Source organism: Tribolium madens, unplaced genomic scaffold (genome assembly GCF_015345945.1).
Source record: "Tribolium madens isolate multiple individuals breed KSU strain unplaced genomic scaffold, Tmad_KSU_1.1 Scaffold_91;HRSCAF=231;Tcas5.2_LG7, whole genome shotgun sequence".
In the NCBI taxonomy this organism is placed as follows: Eukaryota; Metazoa; Arthropoda; class Insecta; order Coleoptera; family Tenebrionidae; genus Tribolium; species Tribolium madens.
Window position 1 is genome coordinate 5,378,706 of NW_025401063.1, and position 24,295 is coordinate 5,403,000.

Here is a 24,295-nt window from a genome sequence, read left to right on the forward strand (position 1 = left end):
TTAAATAACAAAATTCTGAACAAAATTAAAGTAAATACAGGAATTCTCTAGAAAAATGATTACTAGTCACATCAAAAACGCCGATTAGTTAGCCTAATTACGTAATAGATGATTACACAACCTCGTATTTAAAAAACCGCACACCTGTTTTTTCGTTCTCAGTGTTTGCCACATTGTGCGGCCAGGTTGTTGTAATGTAATGGCTTTGAAGAGCGAGATGAAGGAAGAGGTGAGTGAAATTTAATTTTTTATTATTATTTTAACCGTGATTCATGAAATTTGACTGTAATTGTTGAAATCGTAATTAATTGCATTGTTGTATGAGCACGTTGTAAATCATCTTACCTGATAAGATAACGGCTGTTCGTCTGTTATTTTGGTTGCCAAGGCCACGCCTATTCAATGTTTTTGTTGTCAATTTGCATGAGATGCCAACATGACAACAGGTGTAACGCCCTAATTACTTATAAATTTTGAATTAAACTATAACGTTTGATTAAACAAGGGAATAATTAAGTGAATTTTGCATTAAAATCGATTCCTTTTATATAATTAAGAAGAGGTGTGTCGTTGGTTGAATTAATTATCACCTATGACTAATGCTCTTCTCGGGTTTCAGATTCCTGCTGAAATTAAGCCGTTAATATCAATTTAATCCATTTATTTATAAACCAGAAAACTCGTCTAATGAGCGTCTCTTGTAAAGAAAAATATCAAATTACTCGCAATGAGTCTTTTTTTTTTGTACACAGATGTTCTGTTGACATGTTTTTGCCAATGAAAAATTGCTAAAATTGTTAATATGTTTTAGGTGGTTTTAGTTTCGTACCATGAGCTGAATGGAAGATGTATTTGTCAAAAACTGCTTAGCGCGGGAAAGTGTATTATGTGGAAATATTCGAGTTATATCGGGACGGGACTCGTTTTTTTTTTAATATGAATCAGTTTAAATCAGCAGATGCTGAAGATAATGCAGACCTTGAGTAAGCAAAGTGAAGTTGAAAAAAAGGCAGTTGGGTCTCAGACCGGTTCTAGCCGGACTCACTACTCAATTATAATTAATAAGCAAATAACACTTTACGATACCATACTTTGAAAATTGTGAGTCTTATAAAAATTCATAGAAAATTTATAGAAATTTATAAAACATTTATAATCATATGTACAATATTTTCTACAAGAAGATAATAATAATCTATTATGTTCAGAACACTCTTCAATCTATTATCTATTCAGAAGTTTTAATTTTTGAAAGTTGCATAAAATGAGTCACGAGGTATGGTAAAATTTCAGACTTCAATTTTCGTTGTAGCATAAATTAAGTTGTAGTATCTAAGAGCGGATTAGGATTTTATTTTCACATCTTACACTTTTTAAGCCTTACTGATACTGGAAAATTATAATAGAATTATTCTCTTAGTATTAAGGGATATTTTTATCTTATATGCTTAACTCGTATCTATTCATTTATGTTAAAATATGCTTCTAACAATTGTCAAATATATGATAATTAATTTTATAGATTTATTTATTGCATAATAACATGCTACTGTGTCACCTGTTATTTTAGTGTTCACACTATTTAACTGGTACGAACTGAATAGTGAAATATTGTTTCCTATGTACACATCATTGCTTGTGTAAACACAGATTTTACGAGTATTCGCAATAGCAGAAACAATGGAATAAAAAATATATTACTTTGTTGCAAATATGCAACGTACGACATTTGCGACTTAAAGCGATTAAATTGTAAACGTCTCCCGAGTTTCTTTCAAAACAGGAAATATACATTGAATTTTATAGAGCACTCTCGTGTAATCCCCAAAGATGTGTTTTTATACGAAACAAAAAAACCAAAATAATCAATTCGAATGCTCCAAACTGGCACGGCGTCTTGCAGACTGCCACCAGTGCCGAAAGGGTCGCGAGTAACATCGATCCAAACAAGGTCGCTTACATATCACGAAAGCCTTTATCGACATTTCTCCCCAGCCTTGCAATTATTCTTACATTAATTTTAGCCAGTGGCAGGCAAATTTGCTCATTCGAGAGGGAAAAGCGGCAAATTTAAAAGCGAAATAAATTATATTAGCACACATGAGAACAATCCGTTCCGTTCTTCAGACAAATTCAATTATGTCTGCGCTTATTTTCTAATTTAATATTAACAAGTTAGAACCGGAGCAATCTTCAAAAATCCAAGCAAGACCTATCTCAATCAGCCTCTTCCTGCAACTGGGAACCATTTGTTATAAAAATTTCAGGAGGCAAGTGGAGGAAACCGAAAGAAGTTTCATTGTGCTACTAACACATATATAACGAATAAATGAGTCACATTATACTCAATGAATTAAGTGCATGATAGCGGTTGAATAGTGTAGCCTTGTGACTTGTGACGTAACTAAGGGGGCGACACCGGAAATGCCCTTATTGCGAATTGCGTCACTGGACTGCCGAATAATAGACCAAAAATGACACTGCCTTATGAATTGACCCTCGATTTCAATGCTAGGCTTTGTGCGATGAAATAACATTACTTACAGCTTTTTTCGATTTTTTTTTTAATATGTATGAATGGCTGAGTGTCTTTGCTGGCCTCTGATGGCATAATAGCATGTAATGTCGCGGGATAATTGAGGTAATTATCTCTAGTTGTGCCCCGTGTGGGCCAAGCCTGCGACAGATCCGCTTTGCAATTTTGCATTTAGTAGTGAACAAATCGCGTCACGAGGACCGTTCTTTTTATCAGAAAGATTGGGTGATAAGTGCCAATGGCTTCAAGGAACGACCTCGACTACGAAGATGAGGTAACAAATTTGTACGCAATTTTCCCTGATTGCTAAAGCTTGCCAGAAATCTATATTTGAATAATTTATGAATGCAGCTTTTGTTCGTGGAGCGATTTTTCATAAATTTTCTCTCCAATGTGCAAAAGCGCCAGAGATCTCATTTGGCGAAAGTACAATTTAAGAACTATAAAAGGATGATTTATGACTTCCCAGTTATGAACTATATCCTGGGCATTTTTATGGGATTAAGATTAGATAATCTTGCGACTTCCATTTAGGCAGTGATGAAGGAATTTTACCACCGCTACACTGCCACTCTGTGATTAGTTGTAAACGAACTGGTGACAGTTTTTCAGTGTGTCATCCAATTTTCCGGTTGGCGTCGAAAAGCTCCCAAGAGCTTTCTACTTGATGCGATTGTCATGTCGGAATGAACAGAATCTTACTTAAAAATTAATTTAAGCAGTAATCATCCACGCTTTTGAATTTTAATACAAGTCTGAAACACGCTTCATAAACTTTCTTTTAAACCTAAAGGTGTGAGGCATTATAAGGGCAAACCTAAGGCCATTTCACGCTTGGACTCTGACTTATGTGCAGGCGTTTAGATAACACGGTTTAAGGGTTATACAATTTTTTGCTACTTCACAATTCGCTAATGGTTTATCTCCACTCTCTAGGAAAGTCGAGAAAAATGATATATGAAAGCTTGTTACGATAAATACTATTGGAAAGGATTATCGGTAGACGATATAAAAGGAAATGTATTAGGAGTTTGTGCTTTCAGTCGAATTGCAAGTGATTTGCTCAATTTTTTTTTTAAACCAAAACCAGAGCTTTTATTGGCACACTCCGTTTTATTTTCTCAAGTATTATTGGAAAAAACAATTATTCCACTGTAGGTCACTTTTAGATTGTTTTGAATAAAATATGACGAATTAAAACTGGTTTACGACTCTTATTTTGTGCGTTTTTCTCATTTGAAATTCGTCCACAGTGTAAATTCTGTGACGGCAATTTTGTTAACGAGTCCTTTGTGTAGTTTTATAATTGTGTATAAATTTATCATGTTGTGACCTCAACATGGTTTCCTCTACGTTAAAAGGGAAAAATAATTTACACTGATGGCATTCGTACATCAGACTTAGGACAGGGCGAAAAGCCAAAACAGAAATTGAATTAAACATTAAATCTCGCAAATTGAACTGTGACATTTGCACTTTTGCGATTATCTCTCGTCATGAAACCAAGGGTAATAAAAGACATCTTTCGGGAGGGTCGGTTTCAAATCCTCCCTAACGAATAATTTAGGTTTGAAGGGCACCCGGGCTTGATATTTCGCACACATTTCGAAAGCTGAAAAATCAGAAAATTTTAATAAAAACCGCTATATCAAATAACAAGACGTTGGTACAACGCCGTTTAGCCCTTCAAGGAAAAGGACGAAATAGCTGACGTGTGCGCTAAGGGCTTGGCGGATTTGGGGTGTGAGAGAGAGGGAGAACGGTGACCCGGAGCCTGGAGCCGACGGGTGGATCCGGTGGCAGGCGAGTCTATGCATGTCCTGGGGGTGGTCGTTGCTATTGATCGGCACCAAGAACGAGGTCACCAGATTCTGTTCTCCTTCGCAACAGCAGGATGAAGAGAAATTGCCGAAGCTGAACCGAGAAATCCTGCTATTGGGACGAATGCGAATAGCGCAGGAATTATTAAAAAAGGGAATTTTTTGGATTGGGATGTTTTCATAGCATGGCGGCTCGACTATCGAGCTGTTTACCGTGTCGGTTCAAGGATGGAGTATTTAATTGGGATTTTTCTGGAATGAGGAGGTGGATAAAGCAAAGCTGGAACAGAACATTCCTTACTTGCTATTGTACCAAATGAGCTCCGCTTTGTTCCTGCAAAGTCACAGTTATGTTGAAGTTTCACTACCTACAGCTCTAATGCGTTAACAAAGCAACCGCATATTCCATGTTTTAATTAAAAGTATCCTTTTATCAGCAGGTGGTTGGATTATTATTTGTGACAGACGGAACGTTTTGAATTCATAACTTTTTAATTGAAAAACTTTGAATTGTGTAGTTTTCGATAAAAAAGCTCTATTGAAACATTGAATTACAAAATAAGGGTCAAGTTTTGATTGAGCAGTTTTATAGTGTTAATTAGATCTTTTGACTGACCTCTCCAGTATAAATGGCATGCGAGGAAACCGACAAACTAATTGAAAATTATGTGCTCCATTATAGTGGCTCTTGACTTAATTAAGCCAGTTATTTATTATCGTATGAATAGGAAGTATCTTCTAAATTGTTCCTACTATGCAAATTTGCCGGAATATTTAATGACTCGGAAGTTTCCAAAAAATTAAATTTTCATTATTTCTTCGATCAATTTTTCTAGCTTTTCACGCGAACATGACTTGTCTTATCACCTTGAGTATCGATTCTTAAGTCAATATTTTCCCGTTCTCCTTTAGACAGACAGGAAGAATGTGATGTTAAATATTGTTTTTTTTCCACTCCGTTTTTTACACTACGTAAAATATTATTTGGGAAAATTTTCATTTTTCCGATGCAAATTGTTCAATTGTCATTCCAGTCATGCAACGTTAACGTGACATACCAAGATTGGGTTACTAGTCTATTGCAAGCTTAATAAGAGACTCAACAGACTGGTCCATCAGGATATCCGTCGCTTTTTTAATCATATTAATGTCGTGGGTGGGAAATTTAGGAAATTTGCATGGAACGCACATAATTTTACTCATTATCCCTAAAATTGTTTATTTTTTGCCTAGAAGGGATTAACCGAAGGGCGTGTATAAAATCCACAAAGTGACCGAAATAACTGCCATAATTTTGTATCAGATTCATAAATAATAACTGCTCCTACGCACACTCGGGAGTAGTCATTTACTCATTTGCCAACTAAAAACGTGCAAAAGTTGCGCCTCAGGTGAAGGTTTCGAATGTGTTCAGACTGAAAAAATTATGTTTCGCATGTCAGTTTTATCGATTTTGCTTCATGCTATTTACATTTTTATCACAAATAGACGCACATCAGGTGGCGCAAAAGAACCGACTTGTTTTACGTTTTCCGTTCGTGATGTCTATTTAACTATTATTGTTTGCTCTTATTTTGCTTTATGTTTCCGCAGGATGACTATTTCCATAAATTTCTTCTTATTTCGATCAATTCTGACCTTTTGGATGTATCTGGGGTGATCTTACCTTTGTTGCTGAATTATTTATTTACTTAAATTTTGGGAGTTGAACATTTTGTGAGGACTAGACAACGAAGACACAAATTCAATAGATGCTTCAAATTTTGTCATTGGACGTTGTTTTTTGTTCGTGCGAAAAATTACTATATTTTATTGTGTGATTAATGTTTTATTTATTTTTAATTCAATAACTACATGTAGGTAATTGCACGTATAATTTTTATTGCGTGTTAAATTACTGCTTTTTTATTTAGTGAGGTAGGTTATGCAATATAAAATCTGAATATAACTTCAAATCCAAGCTTTAATCTATTAAAACAGACATATTTTTCTTTATGAGTCAATTAAGCGCAATGTATCGTTCATAATCAATCTTAATGGACTGTTGAGCAAACTGTCTAATGATTGAGATTCTTTAGGTTTCAAAATAATTTTTATCTTGAACAGTAATCGAATGCAAAATTCATTTCGCGGATAATCAAATGTTTTTAATTGGATTGCGCTTTAACCATCTTTATCCAAAAGTGATTTATTCACGACTTCAAAACGGGTAAATTTCAATTGAAATTGCCTGATTTAACAGCGGTATTACACAAAATAATTTCATTTACTATTTGAGATAAAAAATTGACCTAACATATTCATAAAATTATTGCGTACATGACCCAATTTAATATTTCAATGTGTCATGTGGGTCGATGTAATAAATAATTTATTTAAACTGTTACTGTTGATTATCACAATGCTTTTGTCGAAAGGATAATAACTATTTATTATATTATTTGTTAGATAAAATATTGTGGAAATTTTGATTATGCTTGAATTTTAAAATAGACGGAGCAACGATGTGCAATTTTAGGAGTACTATGAAATTTAATTAGTTCGTTTTTAAGTGGCTGCTTCGGGAAACGTTCATTATCGTTATCTCCTCCTGCATAACTTTAATTAACTCAATTTGTTGCAGTCTTGTTCAAAATAAACGAAATTCGCGATTGATCTTCAAACCATACAAGATATTTCCTAATGGCAGCAATTATTTCTCTTTGCGAAATTTTAACTCTTCCAATCAGGAAAATTTTCTTTGATGTGTTTCAGGATTGCCAAAAAAAATTACAACGTCTGGTAACTTGCCATCGTAGTGAGTCAGCAAGACATACAGTAGGTTGCTATAATTCGCCATTTCCTCCGTGTAGGCCACTAATAATTCATGTAACCCTGAACACTTCCAACAGGGCATTATTTTTTACACACTCTCTAATTGAGTACGGACCTGTTCCAGTTTTTGCGTAAATTGGAAGTGAAAATTTGACGTGAATGCTACACACCCCGTGATTTAATAACGCCGTTTGAACGTCACGTTTTCGTCAAATTTGCGCTCATTTTGGCGCAAATATAGATCGCTGTCTGTGCTAAAATTAAATAATAGTTTCGTCACTGAAGATGACGTCGATTGGATTTGTCTCGGTGTGATATTGAAAGGCTTAATTTTCGGATCTGATTAGATCACTTAAATCACAATAGAAATGACAATTTTATTCAATCCATTGTAGTAAGTGATCGTAAGAAAACCAGTTTGTAACCGGTTTTCGAGTTTCATTCATGATTTTTCTGAGTTGACAAACAAGTTTTGCTCTTAGCATCAAAGTCCCGTGAATTTATTGATTAGGCAGTTTATTTTTTTAGCGTGCAGGATGAAGCTATTTTAACTTACCCTTGAATTTAATTAAATATATTTGAAAATTTGGTACTTGTTTCAAACACGTGTATTTTCAAAGTTGGGTTTCCAACTTGAAATACACTTGTTGAGCCCATTTAACACTTTTTCTCAATTGTGGAACTACACAACTCTAGAGCACTCGCGTTCGCAATAAAATTAATCTGGTAGAAAAAGTTTCTGTGTATGTGGTTGATTCGTTTTCGTGTAACGTTCAGGAATTGCAGGAAACTTTGCCAAACTCAAACTTACTAAATTAACCTAAATATTGAGTGATGAACTTGTTAATTTTAATTATTAAAATATTTTCAGTGAAAGACGAGGTTGTTTTTAGACCTGTGTTGACAACAGCATTACGCTCCTAAAAGAGGCTGCAGTGGTCGTAAGGTTTTATTTTCCCATTTTTGACTAATAGCTTTATTTGTCAGGACCAAGGGAGAGCTTTCTTGCGAAAAAATCTAATGGCGATTAAAAAGCTTTCTTTGTTTGAGAAAACAAACTTCTCTCGAATATTGGCTCTAATTAATTTTTTTTTTATCTTGATAAGACAATAATTGCATAAGGGAGTCTTGCCGACTTTTAGTTCAAACATTTACATTGTAAATTAGCTGGAATAAAATAAACAGAAACGTAAAATATCAAATTTTTTGTCTCGAGCTTTCAGGGGTTATGAGACGAAAAAGAAAAATTATAACACATGAATTTTTTTATGTTTTTTTCTGACGTGTTGTACATTATATGGGACATATTTCTTTTATCGCTTTTTCGTTTTATCCTTCGCTGTCAATTTCATTCCTAAATTTTTTGTCCTACGATATCGTAATGTCCAAAACAACTTTACGATCTTTCATAAGGGGCTAAGTTTCATAAATGCGGTAATATCATGCTTCCAGTCATTGTTAAAATTTTATATCAAACTTTATATGAATGTTATAGTGCTTATCTCAGTCTCACAACATGTAATAATTTGGCAATGTTTTCGACGACGTCGTTAGATATTTCTTGGCAGATAAAAGTTTTAAATGTGGATAACTCACATCCACCAGTTCTATTTTAATCACGAAATGTTATAAAAATGTATTTATTTTTGTCTATAAATGTGAAATGTTTACAGACTGGTTATTTTGGAAAGTTCTAGTTAAAACATATTCTACTTTATTTAAATTTTTCTCGTGTTTGGTGAACTGTTGTGTCTGTCTACTGAACGCTTTATTTTGCTTTTTTGCAGTAGGAAGCAGTATCTATCGTAGGCGTAACAAAGCTTCAGGATATAGTAAATAACCTACGAACTTCACGATGGTTTATTTTCGTTTCATTGAAAATCTTATACATTTCATTGTTTTTTATTTTGAAACGAAATAAAATGCTGTGTTTGTATTTTCTCTGAAATCGGGAATTAAATTTTTGTGAGTTCATTTAACACGATTTGAATTTAAATTGAATCATGACATCGCCGATTGATCGATTACGAATTTCATTACCGAATTCAGTTTATTGCATAATGTAACTATGGTGTACAATTACAATATGATAGAGAGCAGTTTATGTTTACAACGAAGTATTTAGAGCAAATTTTATCTTTTGTACTGCGAACAAATGGAACTTTAACGCGAACCATAGATGGTCGTTAGGAGAATTATACTCAGTCTGTAATTATAACACATTCTGTTATCACCTAACTACGTAATGCAATTTCCGTATATTTCTACAATATAAATAATTAACTACAAGGAAGATTATTACTTTATTTCAGAGTGTTAATCAAATAACTAACAAGTGATTTTTCAAAATACATATTATGCAATTCTTTTTTAACATAATTTCGACATTGCATAGATTTTTTTTTTAATTAAAAACAATATAGGTACCCAGTTTGTATACATACTAATAACATATAGTATCTTTTTTTATGTTTTTAATTTACGGGAGTGTTTTCTGTTAAATACAAGAAAACATCTAATTTTAAAATGGGTGCGCATTTTAATTACATTTTCCATTTGCTAATTGTTGGATTTATTATTTTCGAGTAAATATAGAGATGAATTTTTCTCAAATATATTTTTTTGATTCTGAAGAGAAAAGGAGCCACATAATTTGATAATTTATCATTCAGGGTAAGTGTAGTAAGATGGATATTTCCTTGACAGTTGTAAATGTGTCATCGTTTCTTACTGCATGATTAATATTTCACCTGAAATATGATGATAATGTTACAAAATTGATTTTGTCTTTCGGAAATATTTCTATGTGAAAGAATTAAGTCTCGCTTCTAAGGTATAAACATTTTTTTTCATTCAGCTGATAAAGTAACACAATATTGCAATATTGAATTTTGTAATTGAGAAAACAAACATAACAGTTAATAAAATATTTTCTGAGAACATTCAGTTCAACTATAAATACCAGACTTCATATTTTTACAATACACATTGCACAACTTTGCTTCACTTTCCTGATTAGATCTTTATCTTTTGTTGATGAGTGTAGCGTGATAAATAATTGATAACTCGTGGTCTAAAACGTTGCGGTTACCGGCTGTTTGCATTTAGAAACAGCAACAATGAAATCTACATCTGCAAGTTTTAGACCTGTAGAACAGTAAACCGGCGAGGGAAAGGGTGTTTCCACACAATCGAAATTTTCGATGTTTATCTTCACTGTTAACAAACTGCGGTCCATAAACATAAGTTTAGTGCGACGGTTATTACTGTGCGTGTTTTCTCATCTTGAGTCAGTCTCAGGGAACGTTATTACTTATTAATTTATGACCTGCAGGATTTTTAGTTTGTCTAGAATCAGTGATTTTGTAAAAAAATATTTGAGGAATTGAATCAATAAAGATTATTTTTATAGCGAGCTTTTGGAAATAATCTTTTTTCTAAGAACATGACAAATAACCTGTAAATAAAAAATTGGTGCTAGTAATTTTTAAACATTTCAATCTGGGGTTTTAGAGGACGTGAAATTTGATTTTTTTAATATACAGTGAGCGGCAAAATTATGGAATAATCTTCTTAAAACTGAAAATATTTTGTTTTGTAAAAAATTCTTGAACAGGTCAATGTTCTTTTTAAAAAAATGCACAATTTTCAACTTGATTTAAAATTCAACACTTTTTGGTTTTTGAATTTGTTTAGCCAATTTGATAGATCTTTTAATTGCCGAAATGACAACATCAAAATATTAAATATTACATAGTTTTTGAAAAAAAATATATCCATAATATCAAAAACAAACACAATTTTAAATCAAGTTGAGAATTTTGTATTTTTTAAAAGGAAAATTGACCTGTTCGAGGATTTTTGTCAAAACAAAATATTTTCAGTTTTAATAAATAAGATTATTTTATAATTTTGCCGCTCACTGTATAAATGCATTGATTTACTATATCATTACGTAACAGAACAAAAACATATAAATAAAAAATCAATAGGGAGTATAAAGGAGACTAATTATGTAATAATAAGCATTACGTTCGAAGAAGTTCATTTTTATTAAAAAATCAAGTTTTATAAAACTAAATATAATTTATTTTCATCGGCTTGGGAATTTTTTTGATTTTGCGTATTCCCAGGAGAGTTGCAGAGTTTTAATAAAAGTTTTAATTACGTTTCAATACTTTAATTATCAACTCAGAAACTTCTCCCATTTTGTTCGTTAGTAATATTATCTACAACGAAAATTTAATATAAAACAACAACTAACAATATTTTAATTTCCATCACATAATGAATTATTAACTTTTATTTTGAAAGGAACGAACCTGATCCCACTTCTTTGTTCTTTAAATATCTGGTTTTGTTTATCGTGATGGAAAATTAATTAGATTTAATCTTAAGTCTATCTAAAGCTATAATTGAGTCGGTACAAATAAAACACAGGATTTCCCTCCAGTGAGCTCAACAAAGGAGAAAAACTAGAAATAGAACAAATCAATCATGAGTGTCACAACTAATTAACCCGCGAAGCCCTAAGCAGTGTAATGTGGTAAATCGCGTATCAGTGCCCCCTCGACGCCGCATTTCCCCTAATTATCGTTCGATAAATCGTCGCCCGAAACAGCCCCGATTTAGCGCCGCATGCATAAAAATAGGCGTCGCAGCAGTCGCGCCCCTTTCCCACCCTTTCCCCATCGTAATTACGTCGACTATGACGTATTTGATGCACTTTGTACCCCGAGACCCATCCACTTTGGGGCCCCATCGCCGTGTTCTCCTCCGGCAAAAGCTCCACCGTCGTAACTTGGGGCAGGTTTGAGGCTGGAAGGCCTGTCCTTCGACGCCCCCCTCGGCCGTCGCGGCGCCGAGTCCGCAGTATGACGTCAAGGCTCAATACGTGCCGCGGCAGCGCAGCCAGGCGAACTTTTAGTGGGTCCGCGCCCGTCGTCGCTGCTTCTAGTGTGATTTGTGTGTAGTGGTCGACATCACATGAAGTACAGTATTTAACACCACTCCCCGGGATATTATCACACAATCAGCATGGGGGAGGTAGGTCCTAAAGCGAATTTCGAAAAAACGCGATTTTTTTCATCCAACGGTTTACTCCGGAAAGTATCGATTCTTCCGGCAAACCGTTGCGAACGGTTTTGCTGAGGGCTTATTGAATTTTCGGCCGGCGAGGCGGTTAAAATGAAAGGAATGTCTGTACTGACCTACAGGGGAAAAAGGGATTTTTCGTGTTGGGATTGGGATTGATCGACGGTGAATCTCTTGTATTGTTCCCTTTTTATAGGTTTGTTATGTAACATCAATCTCTCATTAATGATATTGATGATAATGATTATTTGAGTAAATATTTATTGAATACGTACGTCAGTAAACCCTCAAAAAATTAAATGGGGCTTCTAATTAACATCCAAGATTACTATCAGTATTGATTATATTTTACAATGAAATTTATTTGAAATTTTGTTCAGTGGAAAATTTCAGGAATGGAGAACTGTTAGAAATAGTTCTAGATTATTATTCACACAGATAAATTAGACCGCTTGGAGCTTTCATTCCCCGCAAATCTGTTACATTCTCCTGTCCTAAATTTACCAAAAATTCCCAATTAAGCATCAGGGGCGGAAAGCGCAGACTCGTTACGAAAATAGACCAAGAAACATCGTTTTCGCATTTTTCCCATAAAATTGACACTGAATTAAAAAAAAATATTTGTGTAGCGATTTCGGATTGAGACTAGGTCAGTCGTAATCAGTGAATTATTTTTCGCATAATCGAAGACAATAACCTAGTCCTTGAGAAATACTATGTCTAGTAGTGGAATTTAAACAAGTTACGTAACCAAGTTCATTAACCAAAAAATGTAGGCGATGATTCACTTGAGGTGTTGTTTTCAAAAAGTCTTCCTTTAAGCAATAGGAAACGTTTATTCAATTAGCCCAGACATCAATTTTGTTTATGAGGCCCTTGTTAAGTCTTTGTACACGCGCAAATCGGGATGGAAAATTTTACACCTGATCAAAGAATTCAATAAGTTTTGCAAAATCGATTATGTTGGCACTATCTGCATGATCAACAGCAATGCAATTAATTTTTTGGTGTTTGTTGTGACATATTTCGCGATGAAATATGTCGTCGTGGTCCTGAGGCCTGTTGGTATGTAGGAATGAGTGTTTAGACCGTAGTGGTTATTTTTCAGCACGGCCGTTCTGACTCTTATCGTGTGGCAACTATTCCGTCCAGTTATGATGACAACAAAACCGCTGATGGTAGACCTAAGGTATTTTCAAAAATCACACATTTTATCTTCTCTCTCTTTACACATATCTGAGTAGGTTGTTGGGTCAAGGACTTTCCTATCTTTATTTTTCTCTTCTCTAATTATTTATTTATCCAACGCCGTTTTACTTGTAATCGATTGAGATCAATTTTAAATGTCTTTATCACACATTCAAGACAAATGACGTCAATACTTATCTAAGTAAAATGAGTAAAACGGCATTTTTATTTTGTTTTTTTCTCACGTAAGTAATTGCGAGCTAACACATCACTAACAGCACCTTGTAATATTGCACTTGGGTATGTATAGTAACAAAAAATAATCCCAATACGTTGATGTTTGATCACGTTTTATATAGCCATAATTTTATCTTATACCAAGTGTGCCTTTAAAAATTGACTTCCCGCCCACAGGTTTATAAAATACCATTTCCTGCCCTGTATCGGTTTCGTTATCTTTAATTCTAACTTTTGTTTGATAACGTTATTAGTTCATTTTTTAAGTCAGTAGTAAATAATCAGAAGATCGCAAATTTCTTCAGGTTGTCAAGGTTTGGATCTGATTTCTTAAGTACACTCACAACTGGCTAGTTGTAGATTCGACTCAAGTTTTCTAGAAATAACTGGAACCTAATTATAAAAAGTAGTACGTAAAATTGTTGTTACCACCTTTAATTATCGCTGGCTTGCATGATTGGCTTTCAAGGGTTTACTTAGTTTTCTATTTGTTAACTTGGGTTTAAACCGGTAAAATCGCAATCAATCCGAATCGATCACTTCCTAATTTTTTTGTGTTATAGTCACGGAGGAAAAATAAGAAGGTCAGGAAAGCGGATGATTTAGATGATTTGAAACAAGAATTGGACATCGATTATCATAAAATCACCCCAGAAGAATTATATCAGAGATTCCAGACACATCCAGAAAATGTAAGTTTGAACTTTAAGACGATTTCAGAATTTACTACTTGAAATTTTACAGGGCCTCAGTCATGCGAAAGCGAAAGAGAATTTGGAACGGGACGGACCCAATGCACTCACACCCCCAAAGACTACCCCCGAATGGGTGAAATTTTGTAAAAATCTCTTCGGGGGTTTCGCTCTCTTATTGTGGATCGGCGCCATCCTCTGCTTCATAGCTTATTCTATCCAGGCTAGCACCGTGGAGGAACCAGCCGATGATAATCTTTATCTTGGCATCGTCTTAGCTGCCGTTGTTATCGTTACAGGTTGGTCACGAAAATTCTAAATAAATCGATTAAATTAAAAATAATTTTAAAGCGATTGTGTTTACTGTGGAATAAACAGTCGTTAAACATGAGAATTGTTTTCTGCAAATTTATTGTGTTTTTGACGATTTTTACGAGTTTTTTTAAAATTTGATTTACTTACTATCTCTGTACAATATGAATCATAAAGATTTTACATCTTAGCGTTTCTAAAGTGAATGACTGACTATAAAAAGACTAGTTTCCCAGTAAAACCGGCAATGAAAACTTTACGGCGTTTAAAATACATCGTTCTGATTCAATTAAGGTTGTGATGTAATGATTTGTTTAAAAATAAATGTGTTATCTCATTTGCTTCAATTTTGTGATAAGAGAGTTCGGAAGTAATTATTCTCGAGTTTATTTTTTAACGCATTTTTTCTTATCTCTTGCGTTTTATTTTAGGTATATTTTCTTATTATCAAGAAAGCAAGAGTTCGAAAATTATGGAGTCGTTCAAAAACATGGTCCCTCAATTCGCTACTGTGATTCGCGAGGGTGAAAAACTGACCCTTCGTGCGGAAGACTTGGTCTTGGGCGATGTGGTCGAGGTGAAATTCGGTGATCGAATTCCAGCCGATATCCGAATCATCGAATCTCGCGGCTTCAAAGTAGACAACTCATCCTTGACAGGCGAATCCGAACCGCAATCTCGCAGTCCGGAATTCACTCACGAGAATCCTCTCGAAACGAAAAACTTGGCGTTCTTCTCGACCAACGCCGTCGAAGGCACTGCCAAAGGTGTTGTGATTAGTTGTGGTGACAATACCGTGATGGGTCGCATCGCTGGTCTCGCCTCCGGTTTGGATACCGGTGAGACACCCATCGCTAAAGAAATCCATCATTTCATTCACCTCATTACCGGCGTGGCTGTTTTCCTCGGTGTTACCTTCTTCGTAATCGCCTTCATCCTCGGCTACCACTGGCTCGACGCTGTTATTTTCCTGATCGGTATTATCGTGGCGAACGTCCCCGAGGGGCTACTCGCGACCGTCACCGTGTGTCTCACTCTCACTGCTAAGAGGATGGCTTCCAAGAACTGCCTCGTGAAGAATCTCGAAGCGGTGGAAACTCTTGGCTCCACAAGCACGATTTGCTCGGACAAGACTGGAACTTTGACTCAAAATAGGATGACAGTAGCACACATGTGGTTCGATAACCAAATCATTGAAGCCGACACCACTGAAGACCAATCGGGAGTCCAGTATGATCGCACAAGTCCAGGATTCAAAGCTTTGTCTCGTATTGCAACACTTTGCAACCGTGCTGAATTCAAAGGGGGCCAAGACAACGTCCCGATTCTTAAACGTGAAGTCAATGGAGACGCCTCAGAGGCTGCTCTTCTCAAATGTATGGAATTGGCTTTGGGCGATGTAATGTCCATCAGACGCAAGAACAAGAAAGTTTGCGAAATTCCTTTCAACTCGACCAACAAATACCAGGTTTCCATCCACGAAAACGAGGATGCTAGCGATCCTCGCCATATCCTTGTCATGAAGGGGGCTCCGGAACGTATCCTAGAACGTTGCAGCACTATCTTCATCTGCGGTAAAGAAAAAGTCCTCGATGAGGAAATGAAAGAAGCTTTCAATAACGCCTATTTGGAATTGGGTGGTTTGGGTGAACGTGTACTTGGCTTCTGCGATTTTATGTTACCCACTGACAAATTCCCAATTGGGTACAAATTTAACAGCGATGACCCCAATTTCCCGATAGATGGGTTGAGATTCGTCGGTTTGATGTCTATGATTGATCCCCCGAGAGCTGCAGTGCCTGATGCTGTTGCTAAATGCAGAAGTGCCGGTATTAAGGTCATCATGGTGACAGGAGATCACCCGATTACGGCCAAGGCTATTGCAAAATCAGTCGGTATTATTTCTGAGGGTAACGAAACGGTTGAAGATATTGCTCAACGGTTGAATATTCCGGTTTCGGAAGTCAACCCGAGGGAGGCCAAGGCTGCTGTCGTTCACGGATCTGACCTCAGAGATTTGTCTTCAGATCAACTCGACGAGATTTTGAGATACCACACTGAAATCGTATTTGCTAGGACTTCGCCGCAACAGAAGTTGATCATTGTGGAAGGGTGTCAACGGATGGGGGCTATTGTCGCCGTGACTGGTGAGTGGTGATGATAACTGTTTTAGGTTTGTTTTATGTTTGTGTCCTGTTCAGGTGATGGTGTGAATGACTCCCCGGCGTTGAAGAAGGCCGACATCGGTGTCGCTATGGGTATAGCCGGTTCGGACGTGTCCAAACAAGCCGCTGACATGATTCTGCTTGACGACAACTTTGCATCGATCGTAACAGGAGTCGAGGAAGGCCGTCTGATTTTCGATAACTTGAAGAAATCTATCGCCTATACTTTGACCTCAAACATTCCCGAAATTTCACCTTTCCTTGCTTTCATTTTGTGCGACATTCCTTTGCCTCTCGGTACCGTAACAATTCTGTGCATCGATCTTGGAACTGACATGGTGAGTTTAATTCCATTGTTCATACGATATGATTACTGTTTTTTGACCCCATAATTATTACAAAGAAAAATTTTATGAATTAATAAGGCATCAGTTGTACGGTTGTAAAAATGTTGTTTCATCAAAAGGTGCCGGCCATTTCTCTCGCTTATGAAAAAGCCGAATCCGACATTATGAAACGACGGCCACGTGACCCGTACTCTGATAAATTAGTTAATGAAAGGTACAAATAAATTCAGTGCAGATTAATAATAAGCATGTAGAGTTACTTTTCGAATTTTTTCAAATTTGCACTGGTAGGCTCGGTTTAAGACACTTTTATTTTACATTTGAATAGTAGATAGTCTACGTTACGTTCTTTCAGTAGATTTTATGCGGAAGGTCACGGTTTTGAACGACAAGGTACGTCTTGCTCAGTTACTTTTTCAGTTGTGATTTCGTCCTGTAGGGCTTTTTCTTCACACCTGAGCTTCATAAGAAATCAAATTAAGTTTGATGTGGAAATAACAGTTCGTTATTTACACATATTTTTGTTTCATTTCACACCAAAAAATCCTGTTCGTTTTTTAACCTTTATTTATCCAAATGACCAAAACATCAAAATTATCTCACTATTGTCACAATACCATTATTTGTTATTTTTATTTGTTTTTTGTTTTTCGATAAAACATAGGTTCCAGCCATTTCTTTGGCATATGAGGAAGCAGAATCTGATATTATGAAGAGACCACCCCGAGACCCACAGAATGATAAACTTGTCAATGATAGGTGCTGTTTTCTACATTTTTTTTTATTCTAACGTGGTCGTTTTATTTTGTGTTGACTTTTTGAACTAACTGTATATATTTGCAGTATTTTTGGGGATTATTAAACACTAATAACGGGTTGCACTGATGCCTGATGGGATAAAGTAACTGCATGTTTTGGGAGTATTGTAACATTAACAATTAGAATAATTTGTAACATTAATTCGATTAATTTTTGACAAGCTTAATGTCTTGTCCATGGGGTTGTATCGTTTGATTTTTGTGGGTTTATTGTATAGCTATAATGAGGACAAAAAAACACAAACACACATTTCCCTTTTCCATGTATCACGCATAATGCGTAGTTGCCTTGCTTGGCACAGCTTACTCGACCCCTAGTCTCTTAGAGAAGAACAGATGTGCGAATCATAGTACGAATTTGTTCAAATTGCATTTTCTCTCCTAAATTTTGATGAAATTGTGAAATTATGGTTTAGCTATGAGTGGGAAAATGTAACGTGAATGAAGTTAGTAGAAAAGTTTGCTACGCCTTGTCGTAATTTTAAGGGCGCAGTTTGGCACGTTGAGTATAGTTAAGGCACATCTGCATATCGTACTAGAGTTAGGCAAGTCAAGGAGCAGTGCTGGCATGTAAGTGTGCCCTCCCGGTTCATTGTTGTCCCTTCCACCTCCCAAGTTTTTGTTTTGACGTGTATTTGTTTGGCCGAGCTCAGGTCCCCGCCATATCCCTGGCATACGAGGAGGCAGAGTCTGATATAATGAAGCGCCGTCCTAGAAACCCTTTCAGTGATAAACTCGTCAACGAAAGGTAATAGGAATGTCACGTGTCTCTCCTCTTCATACCTATAATACGAATCGAATTGGATCAGAACGAAATGTACCGTATGCCATGCGTACGCGATAACTTCTGCTTCCCCTTATAATCCTCCCTTTTGTGTTTTGGTCCTTTACTCAAATTTATTTCGCTTTTTTGCTTCGCCGCAATGTTACGAAACAAGCACTCGTTTTTGGGTGATTTAGAACGGAGAAAAACGATTGGTTGTTTCGCCAAGGCGCTTTTGTGCGTAGTGTTCGTACGAGGGGTAAGTCGTTATTTAATTTCGAGAAGCACATCATTCATTCTGCACCCCGCTTATCAGCTGAGGCCCTCGTCCCTTCTCCCATCCCGCAACTTCTTTGACACACCAAATATCTAGACAGGTCTAACTCAACTTTTGCATGGTCGATTTCTCACTACTAACTTTGTGTGTTGCGCCGGCCACTGTATAGGTGCCTGCTATTTCTCTGGCTTACGAAGCCCCGGAGTCCGACATAATGAAACGTCAGCCGCGCGACCCCTATAGGGACAACCTGGTTAATCGCAGGTGGGTCGCTGAGCGGTGTCGTCGCGGGTAATAGCACCACAACTACAACCTCGGCACATGATGCGCGGTTTTAAGTGTCCCCAACTTTTTTTCTTGCTCTCATGCCTGTCTCACAGTACGTCCCGAAAGTCGCTGTTCTGGCACTCTGTGTCTCTCGTTCAAAACACCCAGTTATTGGAATGTTAGCACCGATGAGAGTTGCAGGCAGAAAACTAATTCGCGCTCTCGAAAAATAGAAACTAGTTGAATTTGTTTGATTCATTTGGGAAAAAATACCGACAATTAAAGGTCTTGCAAGTTTAGTATGTTTACCTCCGCAGTTTTTAGGGGCAGTGGCGTAACCGGTGTTCGTGACTCGAATTTTTTGTGTTTAATTATTCAAAACGAATTTTTGTAAAGACAGAATTTTTTTCTTGTGTTGTTACGCCACTGGATTCCAGGTCGCAACTTAATTTATTTCATCAACAAAGTGCATTTCTCGTGGAATTTGTTGTGACAGCTAGGACTTCACTTTCCGGTTGAGTTTTGCTTGTTTGCGGTCGGAGTTTTTCTCGTAGTTAAGCTATTTTGAGAGTTTTTTGCCGAGGTATAGTTTGTGATGCCCGTAGAGCATTTTTAGACAAGAGCACAATTAGCAATTTTTTTTCTTGCTCTAGGTGTGTTGAACACACAAGATACTCTGCCTTCAACATTTTGATAGTTCTTTTTTCTGTTTTCCAATAGAATAGTTTAGTAAGATAGTTTGTAGTTTTCAAAGGAAAGAAAGGAGTTTTGCATGCAACACACACCTGTCTAAAATTTTACCATTTATACCTTCCTCGGTATGCTTCTTTGGAATAGATCTATGGACTTTTTCATAGATTTGAGTAGAGTAGTTGCTTTAATTTTGTTTTTATGTAAAGACGAGTTTTAATTTTTATTGGATTTTGAAATTGAATATTCTCTAATTAGTCTTGATTCTCTATTATAGTTCAGATATTTTTAGCACAATCTTTAAATTTTTTTGTACACTGAACAGATCGTGTCGCTTTATTTATTATTTATTGCCTCTTTTCTCTCTGATCTGTTTATTATATAATTATAAAACTTGTTTCTTGTCGGTCAAACGTATCAAGTAAGTAAAACTTTAATTTAGTTATATTCAAAGAACCATACATGATCCTCTCACTAATCCACTTTTTTCCCAGTATGAAGCAGAAGTAACGCTTACAGTATGATAATGCATCGTTTTATTATCATGTTAATAATAGTCACTTTGCAAATTAATAATTTTACTCACATGATATAAAAGCGTTGTAACACACGATGGTAATATACTTAATTGTACAAAATGCATGTGGTTTAATGTACTATTTGTGCTATAATTGTAACAGCATGATTTGTGGGATGTGCTTTCGTAAGTATAAATGGGACTTGTCGTGACTTTTTGGAAAGATATTTTGTACTTAAAATGGAATTATTGAACGTTTAATCCAAAAAGTCAACCAAGATAATAGGTAGTTGAGTTTTTCATACATTTGCTGACTTTTTAAATGGTATCTAGGTTGATTTCGATGGCATACGGCCAGATTGGTATGATTCAAGCAGCTGCTGGTTTCTTCGTGTACTTTGTCATCATGGCTGAGAACGGCTTCCGACCGACTGACTTGTTCGGTATTAGAAAACAATGGGATTCGAAAGCTGTCAATGATCTCACCGATTCCTACGGTCAGGAATGGGTTAGTGGTCTCGTTTTGTGTTTAAACGCGATTTGAATAAATATTTTTGTGTAGACGTATCGGGATAGGAAAACATTGGAATACACATGCCACACTGCTTTCTTCGTGTCCATCGTGGTGGTCCAATGGGCCGATTTGATCATTTGTAAGACTCGTCGTAATTCAATCGTCCATCAGGGAATGCGTAATTGGGCGCTCAACTTTGGATTGATTTTCGAAACTGCACTCGCAGCCTTCCTTTCTTACACTCCCGGAATGGATAAAGGTCTACGCATGTTCCCGCTTAAGTACGTTACAGTTTTCTGTAAATGAATTGATTTTGATGTGATTATTTTAAAGGTTTGTGTGGTGGTTGCCTGCAATTCCGTTTATGTTGTCCATCTTTATTTACGACGAAACCCGTCGATTTTATTTGCGTCGCAATCCAGGAGGCTGGCTGGAACAGGAGACCTACTACTAAGCGCATCACACCGTTTTGCGTACTGCCACCAGGTAGCACTGCGTCTGCTGCCGCAGGTCACAAATAACAACAAACAAAACAAAACAAAAATTCACACACTCATCTGTCGATTGGAAGGACTCCGTTTCACTCGTCGTGACGGCGTTGTTCCGTATCGGTCGTTGTGTACAAAATCCTGTTGCTATTTCTAGTAAATTTGCTGCATGCTTACGCTGCAGTCCGTACATTTGTAATTCGAGAGTTTGGTAGTGTGCGAGAATCGAGTGAATGGATGATGAGAGAGCGAGGATGATTGCAAGCGGGGCCAGTTGGGTTGGTTGGTCTGCAAGAGCAGCAGTAGAGACGCAATAGTGTTTTCATACATTCCAAGTTGAAAACAGTTGCCTTAGAGCCGATGTCGGACTGTGTGCGAGTGGGTGGGGGCGGAGCCTTGACGGACGGCGGTTGGTTGTTGCGCGGCCTTCGGGGCTCCGCCACTGAACGTCTTGAACGAGGTAGTATTATTTAGGCTTTCAACACTTAGGTTAGCTAGATTGTAACTGTGTTGTTATATCGTGTTAAGTGTCATACCAGTCGTGCTCAATACACATGACTACCAACTACTATCACGATTGTAAACGTTTGACATTCGTTTCGTTTGTTGTGTATATAGTTTACGTAACGGGCGGGTAGCAGTTACACTGTGTAGGCAGCACGAGTCCATAATATTGTTTCTAACATCGTTACGTTACGTGCGGTTAGTTGTTCATCGTTGGAGACACACTTCTGGAGGTCTGCTTCTGTAGAGCCCTATTTTCTTATACTCTCTGATGCGCGCTGCGTTGGTCTGAGACCAGCCGACCACGGTATTGTTATCTTATTATTGTAAATATTTTTAAGTGATCACTTAATTATTTTTGCTTGTGTTCTTTTCACATTCATGTTTTAGTAAGTAACGAAGCTGTATAAATTTGGGTTTTAATAAAATGGATGATAGTATTACATTACAAACTGATTTTTATTCTCTTCCCTTTCATACACTTATAAAAGAAAGATGAAAAAATACAATAAAAAAGTATAATATACACTCCACGACAAAACTGTCACGTAGATGTAAATTTTACGGAGAACTGTTATATTAGAAGACAAAACGAGATACAAAATCGTTAGATTTTTTGGACCCAAAAAAAGTAGTACGCCAGAGTAACAATGAAGGCGCTTAGAGCGTTTTACCGTCTCAGCTTCAAATCGTTTTAAATTAACTTAAATTCAACCAGTTTACACTAATTATTTGGAAAAAATGCAAAAATGTTGGGCTTTACATTCTTAATAAGCTGTGAAAAAGGAACGACTAAATTTTTCACGAGAAATTTGAACAAAAAAATATATAAAATTTAAAATTTGTGCTCCGTTTTATGTTTTTTAAAATGTGCGAATAGGTACGGAGAAAGATACAAGAAAAATGTAAAAAAGAAAGTTGTTAGAGAATAAAATTTCCTAGTAAAAAGTCCGCGAGGCCATACTTTTATCTTTAATGGTTTAGGTTTCAAAGCCGCTCAGGCACGGATTTGTTTCATTTTTACTGGTGACTAACTGCCGGGGGAACACTTTAAAGCAATTTAAACCTAAACCGATGAAGATAGAAATATGGTATTGAGGACTTTTTTGTAGCAAATTTTATTCTCTATAATTTTGTTTGTTACACGTTTTTTGTATCTTTAACCGTATTCGTAGCGTTCTCAAAAATATTTGGTGGAACGCAAATTAATGATTGTTTATAATTTATTTTTAATACTGTTTGTACGGTATTTTTGAAAACTCTGCGAAAACGAAATGTATGAAAAAAGTGTAGAGAATTAAATTTCCTACAAAAAAGTCCGCGAAAACATATTTCTATCTTCAACCATTTAGGTTTAAATTAATTTTCTGTTTCTTGACCACCAGTAAAAATGACGTCGCTTGAACGGCTTTGAAGATAGAGGTATCGCCTTTTTTCTTGGAAAATTTATTCTCTACAACTTTTTTACATTTTTCGTGTATCTTTAACCGTATTCGCAATAGTTTGAAAAAAATGAGACGGGGCGCAAATTGGTAAATGTTTAATTTTTTTAAATACGTATAGTTTTCAATAAAATTTTTGCCATATCTTTATCTCTTATTACTGAGAAGTTAATGCTCCATCTGCTTATAATTTTTTTGTTTGCATTCTGTTCACCGTTATGTAAATACGGATATTAAATCAAAACGACATGTTGATAGGATTGTGTTTAATGACATTTTCTTTCTCTTTGATATTTCGATTAGTTAGCATTATCAACGCTGAGTGGTGTAAAATAGTCTATTATTGTCATATTCGAGTAAAATGCTATTTGACGATTAAAAAAAATATTTCCGCGAAAGAACGTGCGGTGGTGGAGGCGTTTTCCGAAAAAGGCGAATCTCAACAATCTATTGCTCAATGGTTAGGAGTAACTCATCTACTATTCCAAAGGTTCTAAATCGAATTAGAAAGACAGGTGTCAATAAGAGATTGTCGGGTCAGGGTAGAAAACAGGTCACCGCATTTCAAGTCAGATTTTGCCGCATTCGAGCACTGAGACAACGATTAGTGACAACTTCTAGCTTGAGTTAAGAGTTTTTCCGAATGTATCATACTCAAATTTGTCAGAAGACAACCGTTTGTAGTCGCAACTGGTCCTCTTTTAAACGCAGAGCACCACAGAAGACGTCTGAAGTTTGCTCGCCAACTCCAAAATTGACAAAAAGTTGACCAAAATTGCGTAAGACATTTAATACAGAATACGGATAGGC

General features: G+C 36.1%; 1 protein-coding gene and 1 long non-coding RNA gene across 12 annotated transcripts; both read left to right on the forward strand.

Moving 5' to 3' along the window:
* Window positions 1-94: 94 nt before the first annotated feature.
* Window positions 95-22,495, forward strand: LOC123010490 (sodium/potassium-transporting ATPase subunit alpha). Of its 11 annotated transcripts, none has more exons than XM_044407423.1 (10): window positions 118-229; window positions 13,373-13,453; window positions 14,253-14,381; window positions 14,434-14,680; window positions 15,125-16,840; window positions 16,895-17,196; window positions 17,325-17,419; window positions 20,871-21,045; window positions 21,100-21,332; window positions 21,385-22,495. In XM_044407423.1, the coding sequence occupies exons 1-10, from the start codon at window positions 200-202 to the stop codon at window positions 21,503-21,505; spliced, it is 3,129 nt and encodes a 1,042-aa protein (XP_044263358.1). In that variant the 5' UTR covers window positions 118-199; the 3' UTR covers window positions 21,506-22,495. The 11 variants fall into 11 exon arrangements, with proteins under 11 accessions (XP_044263362.1, XP_044263358.1, XP_044263355.1 ...); XM_044407420.1 differs by lacking the exon at window positions 17,325-17,419 and adding an exon at window positions 18,677-18,771; XM_044407422.1 differs by lacking the exon at window positions 17,325-17,419 and adding an exon at window positions 19,233-19,327.
* On the forward strand, window positions 250-806 carry LOC123010491. Its single transcript, XR_006413105.1, has 2 exons — window positions 250-562; window positions 620-806. It is a non-coding gene; the product is annotated as an uncharacterized LOC123010491 (long non-coding RNA).
* Window positions 22,496-24,295: the final 1,800 nt, after the last annotated feature.

Coding starts and splice junctions, on each gene's coding strand:
- LOC123010490 (XM_044407423.1), top strand. CDS start 200: ATGGCTTTGAAGAGCGAGATGAAGGAAGAG. Junction 17,420..20,870: donor GATAAATTAGTTAATGAAAG/GTACAAATAAAT, acceptor AATGGTATCTAG/GTTGATTTCGATGGCATACG. Junction 21,333..21,384: donor CTACGCATGTTCCCGCTTAA/GTACGTTACAGT, acceptor ATTATTTTAAAG/GTTTGTGTGGTGGTTGCCTG.